At 38.0% G+C, this 19,062-nt stretch overlaps 3 protein-coding genes across 3 annotated transcripts; 1 reads left to right on the top strand and 2 right to left on the bottom strand.

The window, feature by feature from the left end:
* Positions 1–873: 873 nt before the first annotated feature.
* LOC114569897 (ER lumen protein-retaining receptor 2) lies at positions 874–8,836 on the bottom strand. Its single transcript, XM_028600032.1, has 5 exons — positions 8,537–8,836; positions 4,514–4,614; positions 4,236–4,394; positions 3,629–3,881; positions 874–2,217 (listed from the first exon to the last, which is right to left on the bottom strand). The coding sequence occupies exons 1-5, from the start codon at positions 8,625–8,627 to the stop codon at positions 2,183–2,185; spliced, it is 639 nt and encodes a 212-aa protein (XP_028455833.1). The 5' UTR covers positions 8,628–8,836; the 3' UTR covers positions 874–2,182.
* A 966-nt stretch (positions 8,837–9,802) lies between these two features.
* Positions 9,803–11,747, top strand: si:ch211-139g16.8 (immunoglobulin superfamily member 6). Its single transcript, XM_028600031.1, has 6 exons — positions 9,803–10,266; positions 10,475–10,801; positions 10,889–10,986; positions 11,101–11,148; positions 11,397–11,507; positions 11,646–11,747. Exons 1-6 carry the CDS (start codon positions 10,215–10,217, stop codon positions 11,712–11,714), a joined length of 705 nt encoding a protein of 234 aa, XP_028455832.1. The 5' UTR covers positions 9,803–10,214; the 3' UTR covers positions 11,715–11,747.
* Positions 11,748–13,881: 2,134 nt separating this feature from the next.
* mfsd13al (major facilitator superfamily domain containing 13a-like) lies at positions 13,882–19,010 on the bottom strand. The gene is made up of 7 exons (XM_028599418.1): positions 18,499–19,010; positions 16,668–16,982; positions 16,135–16,563; positions 15,737–15,891; positions 15,547–15,630; positions 15,190–15,333; positions 13,882–14,428 (listed from the first exon to the last, which is right to left on the bottom strand). Exons 1-7 carry the CDS (start codon positions 18,694–18,696, stop codon positions 14,287–14,289), a joined length of 1,467 nt encoding a protein of 488 aa, XP_028455219.1. The 5' UTR covers positions 18,697–19,010; the 3' UTR covers positions 13,882–14,286.
* Between the last annotated feature and the right edge of the window lie 52 nt (positions 19,011–19,062).

Genomic DNA, 19,062 nt, shown 5'->3' with positions numbered 1-19,062 from the left:
TAGATTAGATTCAACTTTACTGTCACTGTGCAGAGTACAAGTACAAAGACAACGAAATGCAGTTTGTGTCTAACCAGAAGTGCAAAACAAGCAGAAAAGTGCAATGTGATATACAAAGTATTGACAGGTGGTGCACAGGCAGAACAAGAAATATATTGCAGTGTTATAAGAGCAGAATAAATATGGCTATGTAATATGTACAATGTATGAACAACATGTACAGATATGTGCAATGTAGTAGCAGTGACATTATAATAGTAAGAATTATATATATATATATATATATATATGTGTGTGCAGGATGAACATTATGAAGAGCAGTAGACAGAGCTACTGAAGAGCAGTATAGGTATATGTATAGGTGTAATTACAGTATGTACATTTGTAAATAAATACAACAGTATGGATGGGATAGGGTAGTGCAAATTATCTAACCTAACAGACTGAGGTCTGTTGGTTAGTCATATTTAGACAGAGGATCTGTGTATTGCTGGTCATATTTCAGAATTTCTTACCCGCATGGAGCCCCCCGCAGAAGAAGACCTCCGCTGCTCTGCTTCTCCGTGCACTGGCGATACGGAGGGAAGCTAAACACTGTACATACAAAGATGACACAACCCTTTAAGTAACAAAAGTGTCCCTTTAAGGAACATTTTCAATGCAGGATATAAATGCAGGGCTTTTACTTTAAACAGCATCTTTACAGTTTGGTATTAATACTTTCACTTAAGTAAAGGATCTGAATACTTCTACTCTACCACTACTCTCCATAGTATTAGTAATGGTCAAAAACACAATGTACTTAAAAAAAAAAAAAGGTTTGCTTTATATCTGTGCTTGCGTGATATAAATAATCAAACAGCGACACAATAGTGTGATTCTAATAAAATCTTTAATGGAGGCGTTATCATGCACAAAAAGACAAAAAATTTGAAATAATCCTTTAGGAATGACTACTTTGAAAACAAAAATTCAAAAGTTAACAAGAGGCCTGTAAATTTAATAAAATGCACCCAATGAACACCTTGATCACCTCTACTCAATAACCAATCAGCACCATGTGAAATCTGTTTAACTGTTCACACTCCAGCTATACAGTTAACAAGTGAAATGTCACAACTAGTACAAGTGCTATAGGATCTCATGCCAAATATCCCTATTCAGTCATTCCTTATTGCTTTACTCTTGACTTCATAGATTTCTACCTTGAGATAACAGACAAGTCACTGTTTGAAGGTGTTCATGAGTTTGTTATTGGGGTGCAATGCTGGCAGAAACAAAGTTTGTGCTCCATCTACATCCCAAATGTGATGTAGCATTGTTAAAAGATTGTGTGAAATCTATTTTAAAGCTGTAGAACAATTTATGTATTTTTCTTCTTCAATACAGTAAGCTGAATGAAAAGAAATTAAATTAACACATGAAAAGGTTTAATTATAAATGAGATAGCCACCATTTGAAAATGCTGACATCTATGTCCAAAAGATTGCTGGAATTCAATTTATTTCATGGGTTACATCTTAAACCTAAGTTGAAACTAAAAATCCTCTCATGAGTTCTGCTTACAAAATTGTCAGATTTATAGAAGAAAGTTAAAATGTTTTACAAAATGCATGTGCATTGGAGTGAAAGTGTTGCTGTTGGCATCTTTAAATATTTCCATGAGAAGGTACATGTATTACAGTATATGCAGACAAAAAGAAAATCCAAAAGTAAAAAAAGAAAAACTGTGCCAAAGTGGACGTAATCCTCATCAGGCACTCAGATACATTACCTCTTTAGTCTCACTCAAGACTGTACATTGTGTATTCATTACCAAGTCAAACAAGGTACTTCTCGGAGTCTACCCTATTTGTGACATTATAAAAAAAATTAAAAAACAAGCGTATACGCCTCACATGTAGAAAAAAAAAAGCCTTTTCGCTTATTTGAACAGCAATGAAAAGAAGTTTAAGGCAAGATGCTGAACACAGAAATCCAAAGGTTGACCTAGTATGATTTTTGTTCAGCTCTGGTGTTGGCATTTACCAGTTGTCCATCAGCAATCAAGAAGACTAGTCCCCCCCCCCAGATAGTTGGCTCTCTGCCTCAGGCATCTTTTGCTGTAGGTCACGAGATTACATCATGTGATCTCCCCCACCACCCTGAGTCTGCTGGGAGTCTCCATCTCCTTCTGTAGGTTTTACGCCGGCAGGCTCAGCTTCTTGCCTTTCAACACTGAGGGGTGAGTTAGAAAGATAGACAGTCAGAAATCATCACTAGCCCGGTATATATTCATTTTGCCATCAATTATTTACACTTCTTTGCTTTGATCCTTTCAGTGTCAGAGGTTCCATTTTTTAAGGGAGCTTTTAAAGTGGAATTCTGTAATTTGTGCTCAGAAGCAAGATCTGGTAGTGTGAACCAAAAGCCCTTTTCAATTAAACACAGGAACTAAACCGTGAAGATTAGGCCATTTAGACCGATGAGAATTTGTTAGAAACAGCTTGCTTGAGACACAATTTTCACACATAAGAAATAACACAGAGACGTGTTGTTGTTCGTAATTTACCATCATGTTTGAATGGCTGCAGGATGGACACGCAGTGGTGAAAAAGGAGACCAAAAACTCCAGAATGTCTGTTTCCGAAATAGAGGATCTGCAGAGTGTTTTACGCATATTTATTTCTACTTTACAACATAAAAAAGGTGGAAAGGCAAATCAATTTTCTGCGTTCCTAAAAAAACGTTCCTGCGGGGGTAACTGGCAACAAGATGTGAGGTTATGAAGCGCGTATGGAGGCATGCATCGATTTAGACCATTGACGTCACTGATGATGCCCGAGGCCCGAACAAAGAAATTATGGTTTCTGAATAAAACGAATAGTCTCCCCTCTACAAAAAAATTTCCTCAACTAGATGTTGGCCCCAAGAAAACTACGGTATTGAAGTTACTGTAGAGAAAAAAACTGCCGCAAGTAACTTACAAACTGTTATGTCCAAGATTTTCTACATCGTTATTGTTTCTAGACAAACAGTGCACTAGTGTAAATAGTTTCAGTTTTGGAAGCACTATGATGTGATTGAAGATTATTAATAGTGAAGGAAAAGTCTTGAACGGTCTTGACTTTACTCACAAGCAATTCCTTTCTAATGCAAAATATCCACAGTCATGGTTTCGTGGGAAAAAAAAAATGTATTCTGAAGTTCAACCGATGCTAATATGCGGCTTCGGCAGTCTAGGTTAGCCAAATTAAGTGTGTATTTCTAAATTGACTTGTCTTTTTAGCACAAAAAAAAACTTTGTGTGTTTCCTGGGACAGTGTTTCATTGCGGAGCAACTGTGGACACTAATACAAAGAGGGATTTTTGTACTAAAAAGATCACTTGATTCAAGAAATTCTGATTGCTTAAGCCTCATATTAGCTTCAACTGAACTTTAGAATGAGGTTTTACAGGGAACAGGGACTATGTATCTCCTACATTGAGGTTACTTTCGGAAGGGATCACTTCAGGGTCAGTGTGGACTGGAGGAATGATAACCAATAACTCCTACAGCATACATATAACTATATGACATATTGTCCGATTATTTCATTAGTTTTGATCTGTCTAATGCCACACTGGATGATACCAGCAGGTAACCCACCTTTGGTGACATAAAGGTAGAAGAAGTCACAGTAGAGGACAGTCTGGACCAATCCGGCAAAGATGGCGATCATGTCTAAGAAGCCTTCAAAGTAATAACGCCAGATCCAGTTGAGAAGATAGAGGGCCCGATACAGGCCCAGGCAGAACAGGTAGTGGGTGGTGATCGTCTCTGCCTCGCCAGTCTTGCTGATCATGAAGAGCTGAGGTAGGATTGCCACTGACTCCAGGTAGATGGAGAATGTCCACAGGATCTGGAGACAGACAGATTTAAATGTGCAGGATTACAAATATTTATTGATTAATTATTAATATTAGGTAAGTAGCACTTACTAGGAATTTGCTTTGGTTGCTGGTGCATACATAAAACCAATATTATAAAATAAACAAACATAAATACAGAAACAAATAACACATACATATAACTGTTTAACATTAAGAAGGAAAATAAAGGCTGTATGGTTAGTGCAGGATGTACAAAAATGTAGATGCTCATTCATACTACAGTAAATGTGATGTGATGTTTATAGCAAGATGTTCTTAGTGCTCGGCTCTTTTTCCGATGAATCATGTACCGCTTTGACAACAATACAGAAGGTCGAACCCACCTCCATGAGAGAGAAGTTGTGGTTGATGAGAACAGAAAGACCCCCAACAGGAACAACCAGGAACTCCACTCTGAAACTGTCATGGTTGCCATCATAGGTTGCCCTGAACTTCACGTAGATCAGGTAGACTGTGGCGTACGCACAGCCGATGTAGATCAACTGGTAAACAATGCAGAACGGCTTGTCATTAAAAAAAAAAAAAAAAAATGTACTGGGGAGAAATACGGGACTTGTATGGAAGGCTGCTGGTCAGAGCTTGGGCGTGACTGGTGTCTTACCTTCATGCTTGTGTTATAGAGGGAGATAAAGGAGGTGAGCAGATCCAAGTAGCGAGTGGTGAACACTACAGCAAACAGGATTTGACTCTTTCCAGAGATACCTTTAACAGATGTATCAAGCACATTTAACACTTCAGACTTCAGAACAGCTTCACAAGTAGTTTGGATACAGTATGAATCAAATGCTTTTCCTTGTTGAACGGTGACATCTACTGGAAACATGATGAATATTTATATGGAAAATCTGCAATATCAGTCCTTTTGGACTTGTTTTATTCAGGGTTTCTGCAGGTTTCACCAAGTCAAATTTAAGACTTTTTAAGATCATTATGAATGAAATTTAAGACCTATATCATGACAGAAAACGGCAGATGTCAGAGTCAGGATACATCATCTGAAACAATTCTGATTTCCTCATTCGCATTATAGGACCGGTTTCTAGTGACCCTGTGGAGGACCCAGAGTAAGGTTGGGTATAAGACTTTTTAAGGCCTTAAATTTTGATTTTGAAATTTAAGACTTTAAGACTTTTTAAGACACAGCGAAAACCCAGTTTATTGGCATAATGAAATTGCATGTATAGTGTCCGGTATTATACAGTCAATCTTAATTACTTTGACTAATGCTATCTTAGTGAATATGCACAAACTGATAACCTCTCAGGTTGGCAGACACAAGAGCAAATCAAATGCATGGACTTATGTTCTTAAACTTACACAGTACATCAAACTTAGGGCATCATGAGAAGACAAGAAGTGTGCACAGGTTTCTCTCTGGGTCTGTATCGACCTCTGACCTGATCACAGTCACAACAGAGTCTCTTACAACATTATGTTGGTTCCAAGGACAATTACAGGCAGAGATGAACATCCCTCACACATCTTTCCCTGACCTTTACCATGCCTAAACATTACGATTTTAACTTGCAAATAAGCTAAAGATGTTTTAAAGGGATAGTTTGGATGTTTGAAGCAGGGTTGTATGAGTCAGTGTATGATCTACAGTAGAAGGCGGTCAGCACGACCCCAGTTTGGAGAAGAAAACATTTTAAATAAAAATTGATCAGTTTAAATGTACTTTAGTATATACGGGTTCAAATCCGACCTGCTGCCCTTTGCTGCATGTCTTCCCCCATCTCTCTCCCCCTTTCATGTCTATCCACTGTCACTAGTAATAAAGGGAAAAAGTCCCAAAAAATAATCTTAAAAAAGGGCTGTTGGATGGCAAGGGAAAGCAGTGAAAATACTCAGAATATAATGTAATTTTTTTTGTTATGTTTTTTCCCTCGTAAAATACATTTGGCATGGTCCACAGTAGTACATTGCTTAGCTTCTGTGCCAGTACTCCTGCCTTCTTCTCCCAACCTGGGGGCCGCAATCTACTGTAGGTATACACTAACTATGGGAAAATACCTCACATAACCCCACTTCAAAAAATCTTAACTACCCCTTTAAGATGCATACAGATCCACATTGGGCAGCAGTGAGGTTATTGGTTTGAATCTGGCAGATTTTCTGTATGGAGTTGTATATTCTTTGGGTCTGTGTGGGTTTCCTCCCACAGAAATGCAGGTTAGAGTGGCTTGCATAAGTTTACACACCCATGCTAAAGTTGACTAAAAAGAGGAATAAAAAGACATCTTTTGGAAATTGATCTTAATGCCTTAATTAAAAAACTTAGGAAAAATCCAAACTTTAAGGATACCAATTTTCTTTGTGAATAAATATTCGTAAATAAATGTTCTTCCTTAAAATACAGGGGGCACAAGTATAGACACCCCTATGTTAAATTCCCATAGAGACAGGCAGATTTTAATTTTTAAAGGCCAGTTATTTCATGGATCCAGGATACTATGCATCCTGATAAAGTTCCCTTGGCTTTTGGAATTAAAATAGCCCCACATCATCACATACCCTGCACCATACCTAGAGATTGGCATGGTTTTATTTCAGTTAGCCTAATGGGTGGTTTGATTTGCATTGAGAGATGATCTTATGGAAAGTACCCCATGCCAATCTCTAGGTATGGTGAAGGGCATGTGATGATGTGGGGGCTATTTTAATTCCAAAGGCCAAGGAATAAGGGGGGGGGGGGGGCTATTTTAATTCCAAAGGCCAAGGAAACTTTATCAGGATGCATAGTATCCTGCTGGATCCATGAAATAACTGGCCTTTCAAATTAAAAATCTGCCTGCCTCTATGGGACTTTAACATAGGGGTGTGTATACTTATGCCCTTATTTATTTTAAAGGAAGAACATTTATTTATTTACAATACATTATTCATTCACAAAAGAAAATTGGTGACCCTAAAGGTTGGATTTTTCCTATTTTTTTTAATTAAGGCATTCAAATAAATTTCCCAAAGATGTTTTTTTTTTTTTATTCCTCTTTTTAGACAACTTTAACATGTGTGCGTAAACTTATGCAAGCCACTGTAGGAGTGACTTTTAGTCTGAGTGAACTGTTGCTTGTCTATATATGTCAGCCCATTGATAGCCAGGCGGGGTACAGAGGCTAGAGGCCCCCCCAGAAAGTATAAGTGGCTCCTGGTCCTCTAGGAGACTGATCTAGTGTTTTCTCAATCTTTGCTTTCACATCATCTGTTGTCTGCAATAACTGATTCAACCTCTCTTAGTATCTCTGTCTCTATTCTTCTTCCTTCTATGTGAATGGTATCCTGGAGTTTTGCCCCTGCAATGTTTGTATAGTCTGTCCTCTTTCCAGGTCTTAAGGGTACAGAGGAGGTTTTGGGGTTCTGCCAGTGCTTGGCAGCACTCTGACGTTGATCAATATTTTCTCTGATCATATCCTTAATGTATCTTTGCACCACATTACCTAATATTGCCATTCGCACTCTCAATTGTACTATTGTTATTTCTGTCTATTATACACAACATCTATTGCATGTTCTGTATGTCTGTCCTGTAAGCTTTTTGTAAAAAAATAAAATAAAATAAAATCCCATTAAAAAGGAAAATGTATGAGTTGTGATTTTAGGCTATAAAGTTTACAGATTATGGATTAATGGATTTTCTAACATAAATCTCTGTAATAAACATTTTAAATTCACTGTATAACTTAGATGTAGATACAACTATGTGATATCTAACCATGTTAGCCTAAATAATGGAGAAACACTATCAGCTCTTAATTGTAACCTCAATTAACTTTTGCCAATCCCAGCGCTACTCCTCATAACCAAGTAGTATCCATCCACCATTGTTTCCTCTTGACTGCACATCAGAAATGACTCTTATCTATCTCTGTGGTTCAAGGTGCGGTTTACCATCAATACATAACACGTGTTATAAGAGCTAGTGGAATTAAGCATGGTAAAGGTAAAAGAAAAAGTAACACTTTAGCAGGTTAGATACTACCGCAGCTCATTCTAGAACGCCACGTCAGAAGCCAGACCAAAAAAATCGAACACCAAACTTCAAATTAACAGAGCCGGAGTGAATGGATGAGTTATGTGTAGAGAAAGCAAAACCAACCGGTGAACCTGAAGGAAAAAATACGCTGCAAAAAATCGGAATAACTTTGTATTTATTTGCTCATTCATCTACTAAGCAGCAGTGACCCAATTGACTACTTGAATCCGTAACGTAGTTTAGCTTACATGTTACAACTATGTTTAACTCACATTAGCAATCCCAACAAAGTTACGTTAGCTGATGCTATGCTACATTGGAACGTTATTGCCTCCAACTTTAAATAGGTAACGTTAACTATATATTTTCAGTAACGCTAGATATAGCAGTAACGTTAGACTGCTACTCGAAGTGATGGAGGTGCAGACAGCCGTTTCCAGTTGTTATCGGCTAACGGTATTAGCCTAGACTCAAATGAATGGGTGGGAAACGTTAGCGTGTAGCTATCGTTAGCTAGCTTGGAACTTGCTGGTAAGAAGAGAAAAACTAAGCTAAAACGATTTTAGCAATTTAAAGACAGGCAAAGTTAATCAGTGACGTTCGAAAAACAATACTGTAACATATGTAATAGAAATTATAGCTGTGGCTCACCTGCACATGACCTGCTTTTCCATATTTTGAGTAGCAGGATGATGATAGCAGCCAGATGAGAAAGGTCCCCTGTCAGTCTGAAGACGTTCATTGTTGCAGAATGAATTAACAGACACTAGCCAGGAAGCTAACGGAGATGTAAATCGTTTCACACCTACTACTGTCTTGTGGGAAATATTCTCCTCTTCAATTTAGCAGCAAACCGGGCTGCGGGCTTCACAGAATTGTAAATATGGCGAGGGTGCAGGTCGACGTGGAAGGGGGCGTGAGAAAACACACAGAGACATTTGGATTGGACCAACATCTGACCGACAGTACAAGAAGATCCAACGAGCTGAACGAAAGGGAGTAAAAACTTTGCAAATGAGGAGGGACATTGGGTGGGACCAGTGCTTTAGCTGGTATTTAACTATCAACTCTGCATAAAATGGCCTAGTGTAATGGGATAGATGATTATTATAATTATATATTATTCGGGTTGTTATTAGCGATTCATTAACATGTAAAAATCGGTCAGAGGTCGTCGAGGTGGAGCTAATTCTAGCAATTGTATACTGTAGGGTGGTTAAATCTGAGACAATTCTCCATGTTTTATAACATAACCATATAATCATCATTGTTTTTGTATGTAAAATATTAATATGTAGCCTAAAGTAGCTATAATAAGTAATGAAAACTGTCAAGTAAACATGGTGGAGTAAAAAGTAGCCCACATTATTCTCCTCTGAAATGTAGTGGTGGATTAGAAGTTTAAAGTACAGTAAAATATAAATTACAAATATCTCATAAATGAACTTAAACCGAAGATGTTTTCATGTATTCCGGCTGTTAAGACTTCAGTTCAGGTTGAAGTTGGGTTAAAATACGCTTTGATTTTGTGAAGTCCTCAAACTACTCAAACCAATAAGAATGATGAAGGTGTAATCCTTCTTTCCTAGATTGCGCCAATATTGTCAATGGACAGAGATGATGGTACACGTCATTGGTGATTTTAGACCCTTTTTAGGGGGCTCATTACAAGCCCCCCTCAATTTCATCTCAGCCCCCCTAAAAATGAATAAAAAAACAATAAAAAGAAAAATCAATTTTACTGCTTCAAGTTAGAGTTTGCTAACTTGTCTGTTAGTGACAGAGGACAATTACATGTTCAAAGGGCTTGAAACAGGTTTAATATCCTGTGTTGCTGTCGTCAATGCTATGCACCTGTAGAACCCAAATTGAAATGTAAGCAAAAAAATTGCTGAATGTTAGAACATTGTTTCAAATTGGTCGTTATTATTGTGACTTAAAGTGTCAGGTTTAGTTCCATCATAGTATTAATAGTGGCTGAGCCCCCCTAAAGGTCTGATCTTAGAATCGCCCCTGGTACAGAAAATGTTGTTCATATTATAAGGCATTAACAGGCAGATGGGGCTACTTGTGGTTTCCCTTTATAATGACACACAATCTTTCAGTATTCAGTGTTAAATCTATTTGCACTTGATATTATAAATGCCATTGTTTTCATGTTGTCATGTTTGTAAAAATCCAGTGTTACCGTTCAGCTGCGAAAGACAGGAAAATAAGAAGGAACTAAGTGTTGAGGAAGTGCAATCTACCCACTTCCCATGTTGTCACCCGTTTAGAAAGCCTCATGTGAGGAATAACAAGATCATTCACAAGCTGTCAAGCCTTAGACATGGATCGGTTGTTTTGGTTTTCTCTCCTGCTCACCTACCTTCCAGTAACTGGTAATATGTCTTTATTATGTCTTTGTTAGCATTATATAAATTATTTCTTTAAAGAATAAGATTTTCAGGGATTTCATTTTTCCACATATGAAATATAAATTATCCATATTAGCTTCTGTTCAACAGTACCTCAGGGTTTATTCAGAAACTTTTTGGGCTACTGAATGTTATAGGCTATCCGTTTAATTTCTCTGTTTATCCATTCCAGAGAGCATGACAAAAGATGTGAGCTGCTTATTACAGCCAAACAAGGTGATCTGGCGGAAAACAGGACAAACTGCTGTTCTCAATTGTACCAGTTCACTTTGTTCAGCCAGACCCCTGCATTATGAGTGGTTTACTTTCAAAGAAAACTTCCACTTTCGTCTCAACCTGAATAGCAATTCTCTAAAGTACAGCCTGGACGGAGCATCTTTAATCATCAAGTCACTTGATGTTAATGACAGCGGGATCTACTACTGTGCTGCAGTATCGAGTGGACCCCCAAAACCCGACGCCCAGCACGTAGGGTTGGGTACAACTCTTGTAGTGAGGGGTAAGAGTCTGATTTTGAAGATGAGGCATCTGTTTAGATGTGTTGATTAAGATGGATTGGGACAGAGCTTTTGTTTTGTTTTTTTAGAACAAATTAAAACAATGGCAAAGTCCATTCTTCTGTGGGTTTCATTTGTCCTCTTGGCCATCTACAGCTTGGCAGTAGTGATACTTATTCTAAAGAAGGTAAATTACTTTGACATATTTATTTTAAATGTTATGCATATTGTAAGATCTTTCAGAGTTTATAAAAACAAGACTGAAAACTGAAAATGTATTGATGGTTCCTCTCTGTTCTAGCATGGCTGCAATATGAGCATCTGCAGAAGGAATTGCAAAACTGACAAGGTTGTAGATAAAGTGTCTGTTTGTCTGTTTCAATTTGTGTTTGATAATGTTTCCTAAATGGGGAAGATCTAACAGAAGCAAAAATAGGAACAGAAACCAAGGCCTTACTGGAATTACTGGGCGGGAAAAGGCTCTTACAACACCACAAATGACAAAGCATTTGCTAACCAGCTTTTGTTAACACACCTAAAAAAAGAAATCTCCAAATATCTCTTTCATAACAAATTTCTTCTGAACTTTCCGAACAGAATACCTCACCTAAAAAAGCACAATTCCATGACGTGTTACAAGAAATGTACAGAAGACGGAACTTGGACAAAAGCAAAAAAACTGTGGGCAGAAACCGTTCTCAAGATGAGGTAAATCTTGTTGCAGCATGTTATTGTTAGATTTAGTCAACAGACAGACTGAGTGAGCATGGAACTTCTGCATAGCTTGTGTTACAGCATGTATCTAGTTTTAACATCATTTTCACATAGAACTGAATGTTGTTGCAGGCTGCAAGCACAGAGTTCAAGAGCTCAACTGATGACATCTATCAAAATGTAAAAATTTCACAGCCATGAAACACCTGATGGTGACAGAAGAGATGAGCACATCATCAAAGACTGCAAATTAGTAATTTGCTTGATCGCCTTTTCTCATGAAGTGAGACATAACAACCAATACAAAGGGCCTGAGTTTTTCAGTTTCAGCAGGGACAGACAGACAGCCCCTCTGTTCAGGTGTTTGCAGTTTTATCTACATTATGTCGATTGTAATTCAATTTATTGCAAAACCACACCCAGATAAAGAAAGAAGAGAAAATCCAATCCAATACAGAAATGTAGCCGAGTCACATCATTTTAATCCACCAATTTCATTTCTTCCATATATTTGGGATATTAGAAAGCCGCAAGATAGAAAAATAACTTGTGAATTGTACTTTCAGGAATAGAGAGTAGAAAGAAGCACAAATAATTTACATTTTCAGGAAACACAAGTGAGCAAATAAGGCAAGTGTTAGAAGACATTGTCAATTCCTATTTTGATAATATATCAAGATTATCTAATTATTGACTAACGCTTCTCAACAAATAAGGAAAGCACAAACTTATATCAACATTCTGGGCATAGTTGTGTACAAACTAAGGAAATTTAATCAAAAACCATGGAATATAACAGAAAATGGTACATTCAAATATAATTTCATTAAAGGTCCCATGGCACTTTATGAGGTTTTTTAACATTAATATGCGTTCCCCCAGCCTGCGTATGGTCCCCCAGTGGCTAGAAATGGTGAAAGGTGTAAACCGAGCCCTGGGTATCCTGCTCTGCCTTTGAGAAAATGAAAGCTCAGATGGGCCGATCTGGAATCTTCTCCTTATGAGGTCATAAGGAGCAAGTTTACCTCCCCTTTCTCTGCTTTCCCCGTAAAATATACGGGCAAAGCATATAAAGTCACAGTGGATCTTTACATGTATTTTTTTTTTTACACATAATAGGCAGTGATATGATTTTTTTTTTTTTTTTACTCATACTATTCATTTAAACATCCTTTGTTCAGAGTCTGTGTGCATTCTTCCCTTTCTGCCTTCAATCTCCCATCTTTAAAAAGGGACTGTACTCAATATTCAGAACATTAATATAGCAGGAAAACAACTATTTGCTATGTAAAGATATAGTGGAGTAATGGCGTCCTGAGCAGAGAAGGAAGTCACACTCCCTCTGTGTGGGTTCAATCTGACTTTCTCTGTTCTTTGTAGTGTGAGAGCTGTGTGGAGGCAATCCCAAACCAATTTGTTTCCTGAATATCGAGTACAGTCCCTTTAAGCTTAAATGGTGTGAGCCATGTTTTGACTGAAAACATTGAAGCTCTAATGTTACTCAAATACTGGTTATAATTCACAGTGAAAGTGTCTGTAAAAGGCCTAACAGCTGTAGATGCTGTAAAAGCATCACCTTGATTTACTGTATTCTGGAGCATGGCTAGAATGTAAGCTACAATTGGTAATTTTGCCCATGTGTACAATAAAGATGATGGCATTTACTGCACTGCAGCCAGTTATTCGTATTTGTTTTATTGTTTGGTTAAATGTTGTATTTTGTTAAGTATGTGAAACAGTGTAGATCTTGGGACGTAAGACACATTTGAGAAAAACATTTTGACAATAAAAGTGAAATCAAAATTAAATCAAATATTTGTGATATTTTTCACCTTGTTTCTTCAGGTAAAACGAAGGTCAGCCTATTATTTACTTTAATGATGATTGGAATTAGATTTCAATTAGGGGCCTCTCCTGGGGCCCCATTTCACCAAATAAGCAAACCTGCAATTTTTTATACGAGATAATTGCTCTAGTTCATTTTGACGTTTCACTTATCAAAACAAAGACTGTAATAATGAGCATGCAAGAGCCCTTTAGGACTCTCATTTGTGACATGTGATGCTGCCAGCATTTGCAATCTGTATGTAAATGCTGCCCGTGATTTACATTTGGGAAAAAACTGAAATCCTGAAATAGTGTAAACAGGGTTCTTAGAGTGCTTTTAGTCTTTCTCTACTATCCAGATGGATATAACAAAATATGTTGACAAAATACATACAATACCAAAAATTCCCTTAACCAAAATCGACCATGCAATGTGAAAGTCCATTATAGAAAAAAATCCAAATGAATGCTCATTACATTTTTGTACCTCGCTTTCTGATTCCATGGTGTAAATGTGCTTATATAGAAGAGGTAGTCAGTATACAGTAAGTAGCCATTTAATGTTCAGCTTCTGTCTTGGTTCAAGAGCTATAACATTTAGCTGCTAACACTATTTTTATTGGATCTTATTTTTAATGGAAGACACCCACTCCTAATTTCAACTGCCAGTTGACTGTTTCAAGATGCCACTCAACAATTTCTGTAGCGACTTTTCCATTTACATTCATTTTACAAATTCCTCCATTAAGAACAAAGTAGTATTTTTCACCTGCCTTCTGAGGAAATTAGCTGCAGTTGAGTCAGTGACAGTAACAATCAGTGACTGGAAAAAGACATTAACACATTACTTTTAACATAACCTCATACTTAATCAATAAAGAATTTTCCCAAATCCCAGCTGAAAAAAATATCAACCAGCTCACTCTGAATGCTGAAAATATTGAAGTTAGCCGTCAATGTACTTTATGTCAACTGTGTGACTGCTGCGCATGGAAAACGGCCTCCACACAAGGGCTTGCAGAGCAGCGACACACATGGGCACCACACACACCAAATAGAACATGACACTGTGGAGGCTCTCCGAAGCGCTGTAAACAAGGAGGAATTTTGTTACAGACACAACATGCATTCATTTATAACTGCAGTGATTTAGGTGTCACCATTTCGCTTGCTGCACACTGTTATGACAATAATATGAAACTGTAAATGTAACAACCTGAGCACGTTAGGCAGATTGTTTATAATAAAAACAAGAGAAGCGTTTCTTAATGTTTTTAAGCAAAGTGAATGTCTTTCCTTACGCATTTCTAACACATGCCTGTTGTTATTGTTTATCAGATTTGCACATTCAAGTCTTCAGCCCACACACAACATATACTGCATGTCAACTATCTGACTCCAAAAGCAAATATTTAATTAGCTCTGCATTCATGAAATTATATTACTGATGACCTTAAAAGACCATGTCTTAAGCAGTGTCATGTATTTAGTTGATGAGAAACTTGGTGGGGATAAAGGAACACTGTTGTTACTTCAAAGTTTCTGAACTTTTAGGGGATTTCTGTGTAAGCATTCAACTTTGCTGCAATTAAAGCTAAAGTCATCACTATGGCATTTTGCTAGATCTACTTCAATCCTAATGCTTATCTACATAAATTGTCTGCAGCTGGACCTCTTTATATTATTTTCCCTCAGATTGTTTATTTTTCTATATTTCTACTTTACTAGAGAGAGAGAGAGAGAGAGAGAGAGAGAGAGAGAGAGAGAGAGAGAGAGAGAGAGAGAGAGAGAGAGAGAGAGAGAGAGAGAGAGAAGTATTTAATTCGAGAAGAAGCAAGAAACACTGTACCTTGGATTTGAATCCCTTCCTGCGTCTTTCAGCTGTTCATATCCAAACTGGTTGAGGATATTGAGAACTATCATAGGGGCCAGCGACTGAGCCGGCTTAGTGAACAGTGCATTCGTCCCAAACACCATAGATGAAAGAGGGGAACTGTAGAAGGGTGGGGAGAAGAAAACAGGCTCAAATACTATATCACCAGTCAAATAACAGCAATATGTTTGATTATAAATGAATAAAAACATAACTTCATTGAATACATGGGGATATTTGGCATTGGTGTTCTTTTTCCGATGGAGAAGTGCTGTATATCTGTATGTGAGGAATGAGTTTGTGGAAATATGCTGCTAATCATATTTAGTTTACCTGCGCTTGTACTTCTGCAGGTCTGTGTCAATGATGTCAGCCAAAGGCAAGCCAAAAAGACTGAAGGCTGCTTGGATTATGACCCTTCATAGAAGACAGAGAGTGAAGGTATAATTCAGTCAAAGTGGAGTGGTTATATAGTGTGAATATAAATAAGTGAAAGAATGTTACAAGTCATTTAACCTCTTACATGTTAACGGTGAGGAAAAATGCCAGGATATAGTAGTGCTGAGGACCGAGTGTGAGCATGATAGCCGCCATTGCAGCCTCTGTGTAGAAGGTGAAGAGGATGATCCTGTAGTAGCCAAGAGTGTGGAGCTGACTCTGACAGCTCAATACTAACAGCTGGGATGGAAACAAGGGGTCAGGAACTACACATAAACACAAAGTAGCATATTATAAAATAGTGCATCAAGCATTTTGTCGTTGGTGCATTTGGGTGCTTTTACAGAGCTCTGACATCTGAATGAGTTTGAGAGCGGGCTGCCAAAAAGCACTGTATTCATGATCTATGTTGTAAGTAACAGTCAGTATGGTCGTTTGAGATAATGGGAGGACAAAAGGACACAAGCCACTGAGGGACAATACCTGTGGACAGATGAATCCTGCTCCGTACATAATGCTCTTGGCCAGTGATGGAAGCACATCTGGAGGAATCAGGTGCTCAGCAAATATCATGGTAAAATTATTAAAGAAAGCTAACATAAAAACCTGGAAGAAGTTCATGAACACAAAAAGCTGGAAGTCCCTGTTGCTCATAATTTGCCACGTCAAAGATTTTAACATGGAGAAGGAAAATGCTGATTGATGGGAGGTCTGGTCATCAGCATCATCTACATCTAAATCAGGTCCTTTGTTATCAAAGCGGCTCTCACTGTGGAGGCCCGTGTAGAGCATGCAGCCACAGCTCAGGATAGCAATCAGCACTGTGAAGGCTTGGAAGGACGCAAAGTCCTCCATGTTTCTGGTCAGCACACCACAGAAGAGGACACTGGAGGAACCAATGAGAGAAGCTACCTGAGAAATAAAAGGGAGGGGATATGAAAAGGATGGGCAGTTACCCTGTTGGCTTATGGGCATTCAGAAAAAAGATGGCAGTGTTTGGTATACAAAGTCCTTACCTGGTTGTACTTTACAAGTCTTAGTCGGCTCTGATGGTGGCTGGAAATCTCTGCAAACAATGCACATTGTGCCAGCAGCACAAAAGTCAGCATGCCGTCAAAAGCACACAGCGCCACCATCAAGTGTAAGCCGCTCAACCAGTCACCAGGGGCGTAGGTCTGCCATGGGAACCAGGCTAGAAGAAAGGCCAGCGAGTAGAGGGGAGCACCATACAGGATGGAGAGACGTCGCTGAGAGCAGCAGGGCACCCTGGAATTATCTTGCATGTAGCCAAAGAGGGGGTCATTGATTGCATTCCACACCATGTACACCACCTGCAGAGATAGGATTATTGATTAAAGTGTTTTAGGTAGTGCTCAACAGAATGTTATTGAAGCTTGTTCCAGCTTCTCAAATGTGAGGATTTGCTGCTTTTCTCCAATTAACATGATTGTAAATTGAGTATCTTTGGGTTTTGGACAGTTGGCCAGATGAAATAAGCAATATGAAAACATCCCCCCACACTGGGAAATTGTAATAAGCATATTTCACTATTGCCAGATATGTTATTGACTAAACAATTAGTGATCAGTAAAATAGTATACAGCGTAATCAAAAATGAAAATAATAAGTTATAGTCCTTTTTCAAAAGGAAAGTGGCCCCAAAATGAATGACGTTGAGATTGAAAAGTTACAGGGGCATATACCGATCAGAGGTGTGATCCACCAAAAACTGCTCTCTTTGTGTTCTTGATTATAACCAAATCCAACCCTGTTTCCACTGGCTGAATGATTGCAGTTTCTACCTTGTCAATGACAGGTTATGTATGCCTTATTTATTTGATTCATGAGGCTTTTATATATGACAAATTATAGCCCACCCAGACCCAGTACTTTTACCAGTTGAAATACCTTTAAAAGGGGCAACCCATAAAATGCACTTGCCAAAAAGAGATTGCAGCTCCTACCTTAAAGGTTGTTTCTGCCTCAAAATGACTTGATTTCATTAATGAGGGTTGTATTTGACATATATTGCCCACCCAATACTTTTTACCTGTTGAAATACTTTACTGGGCGATAAAGCTGAAAACAGGCTGCCGCTCTGCTGAACGGCAATCCGTTTTTGGCAGATGATATACAGTACAGGCCAAAAGTTTGGAAACACCTTCTCATTCATTGCGTTTCCTTTTTATTTTCATGACTATTTCCATTGTAGATTCTCACTGAAGGCATCACAACTATGAATGAACACATATGGAATTATGTACTTAACAAAAAAGTGTGAAATAACTGAAAACATGTCTTATATTTTAGATTCCTCAAAGTAGCCACCCTTTGCTTTTTTTGATAACTCTGCAAACCCTTGGTGTTCTCTCAATGAGCTTCATGAGGTAGTCACCTGAAATGGTTTTCACTTTACAGGTGTGCTTTGTCAGGGTTAATTAGTGGAATTTGTTTCCCTTATTAATAAAAAAGCAAAAGGTGGCTACTTTGAAGAATCTAAAATATAAGACATGTTTTCAGTTATTTCACACTTTTTTGTTAAGTACATAATTCCATACGTGTTCATTCATAGTTTTGATGCCTTCAGTGAGAATCTGCAATGTAAATAGTCATGAAAATAAACAGGAAATGCATTGAATGAGAAGGTGTGTCCAAACATTTGGCCTGTACTGTATATAAATATAATATTATTTTATGGCCTACCATCAGCCACTTTTCGATCTCTTTTCGGACGCTTGTGGAAAATGTCACTTTAACTCTTGACTACAGCAGTGTTTTACTATTATTATACGTTACATATGAATTTGCATAGCCTAACAACAGAATATGTCAAGATAAAATACTCACTTGTGATTGGTGGAATGCTCCCTCTGATATCTTGTACTTATTGAGAAAGAGTTTGACATAGTAGAAGCTAAAGATGTTGTTTATCATGCCAGATCCCAGTGTAGTCATGGCATAAGCCACTGCTGCAGGATTGAGCCCAAAGTTTATCAGATGTCGGACTATCATTCTTCCGGAGGCAGGTTTGTCCTCCACAGCCATGACAGTTAACGCAGACCTGTCTAACTAGCTGGAGCGAGGAAGTGTTGTCGCTTGCATTAGCTATGTTACGCTGTTGTTGTTTAGCATTGCTAAAAAATGACTGCTAATAGCAAAAATAGTGAAGTTGGTCAATATTCCAGAGCAAAAACGCATTCGGTAATGTTACTGAGCTTGTTGTGGTTCCAGCTGTCTGATGTTCATGTTGTCCACATGCAATGATGTTACTTTCCGTAAAACAGACTTACTAAATGTTTACTGACGCTGTGTTTAAAAAACACAACTGTCAAACTCAATTTCATTTCTGTGTCTGTGGACTGGGGCGGGGCTTCTAAATGACATACAAACATCTAATTGGTCAGAAGCGTT

This window comes from Perca flavescens, chromosome 15 (assembly GCF_004354835.1).
Source record: "Perca flavescens isolate YP-PL-M2 chromosome 15, PFLA_1.0, whole genome shotgun sequence".
Taxonomy (NCBI): domain Eukaryota; kingdom Metazoa; phylum Chordata; class Actinopteri; order Perciformes; family Percidae; genus Perca; species Perca flavescens.
Note: the sequence above shows the minus strand (reverse complement) of the source record. Positions and strands in the feature narration are given on the sequence as shown.

Bases quoted from the DNA above. Each gene is read 5' to 3' on its own strand.
- LOC114569897 (XM_028600032.1), bottom strand. From the start codon at position 8,627: ATGAACGTCTTCAGACTGACAGGGGACCTTTCTCATCTGGCTGCTATC. The intron at 4,615-8,536 runs GTGAGCCACAGC...CATCTGTTAAAG, and splicing joins GAAAAGCAGGTCATGTGCAG to GTATCTCTGGAAAGAGTCAA. The intron at 4,395-4,513 runs GTAAGACACCAG...ATTGTTTACCAG, and splicing joins TCTATAACACAAGCATGAAG to TTGATCTACATCGGCTGTGC.
- si:ch211-139g16.8 (XM_028600031.1), top strand. From the start codon at position 10,215: ATGGATCGGTTGTTTTGGTTTTCTCTCCTGCTCACCTACCTTCCAGTA. The intron at 10,802-10,888 runs GTAAGAGTCTGA...TTGTTTTTTTAG, and splicing joins TACAACTCTTGTAGTGAGGG to AACAAATTAAAACAATGGCA. The intron at 11,149-11,396 runs GTTGTAGATAAA...CTTTCCGAACAG, and splicing joins GGAATTGCAAAACTGACAAG to AATACCTCACCTAAAAAAGC.
- mfsd13al (XM_028599418.1), bottom strand. From the start codon at position 18,696: ATGGCTGTGGAGGACAAACCTGCCTCCGGAAGAATGATAGTCCGACAT. The intron at 16,564-16,667 runs GTAAGGACTTTG...TTTATTTCTCAG, and splicing joins GACTTGTAAAGTACAACCAG to GTAGCTTCTCTCATTGGTTC. The intron at 14,429-15,189 runs GTACAGTGTTTC...CCTTGTTTACAG, and splicing joins GGAAGGGATTCAAATCCAAG to CGCTTCGGAGAGCCTCCACA.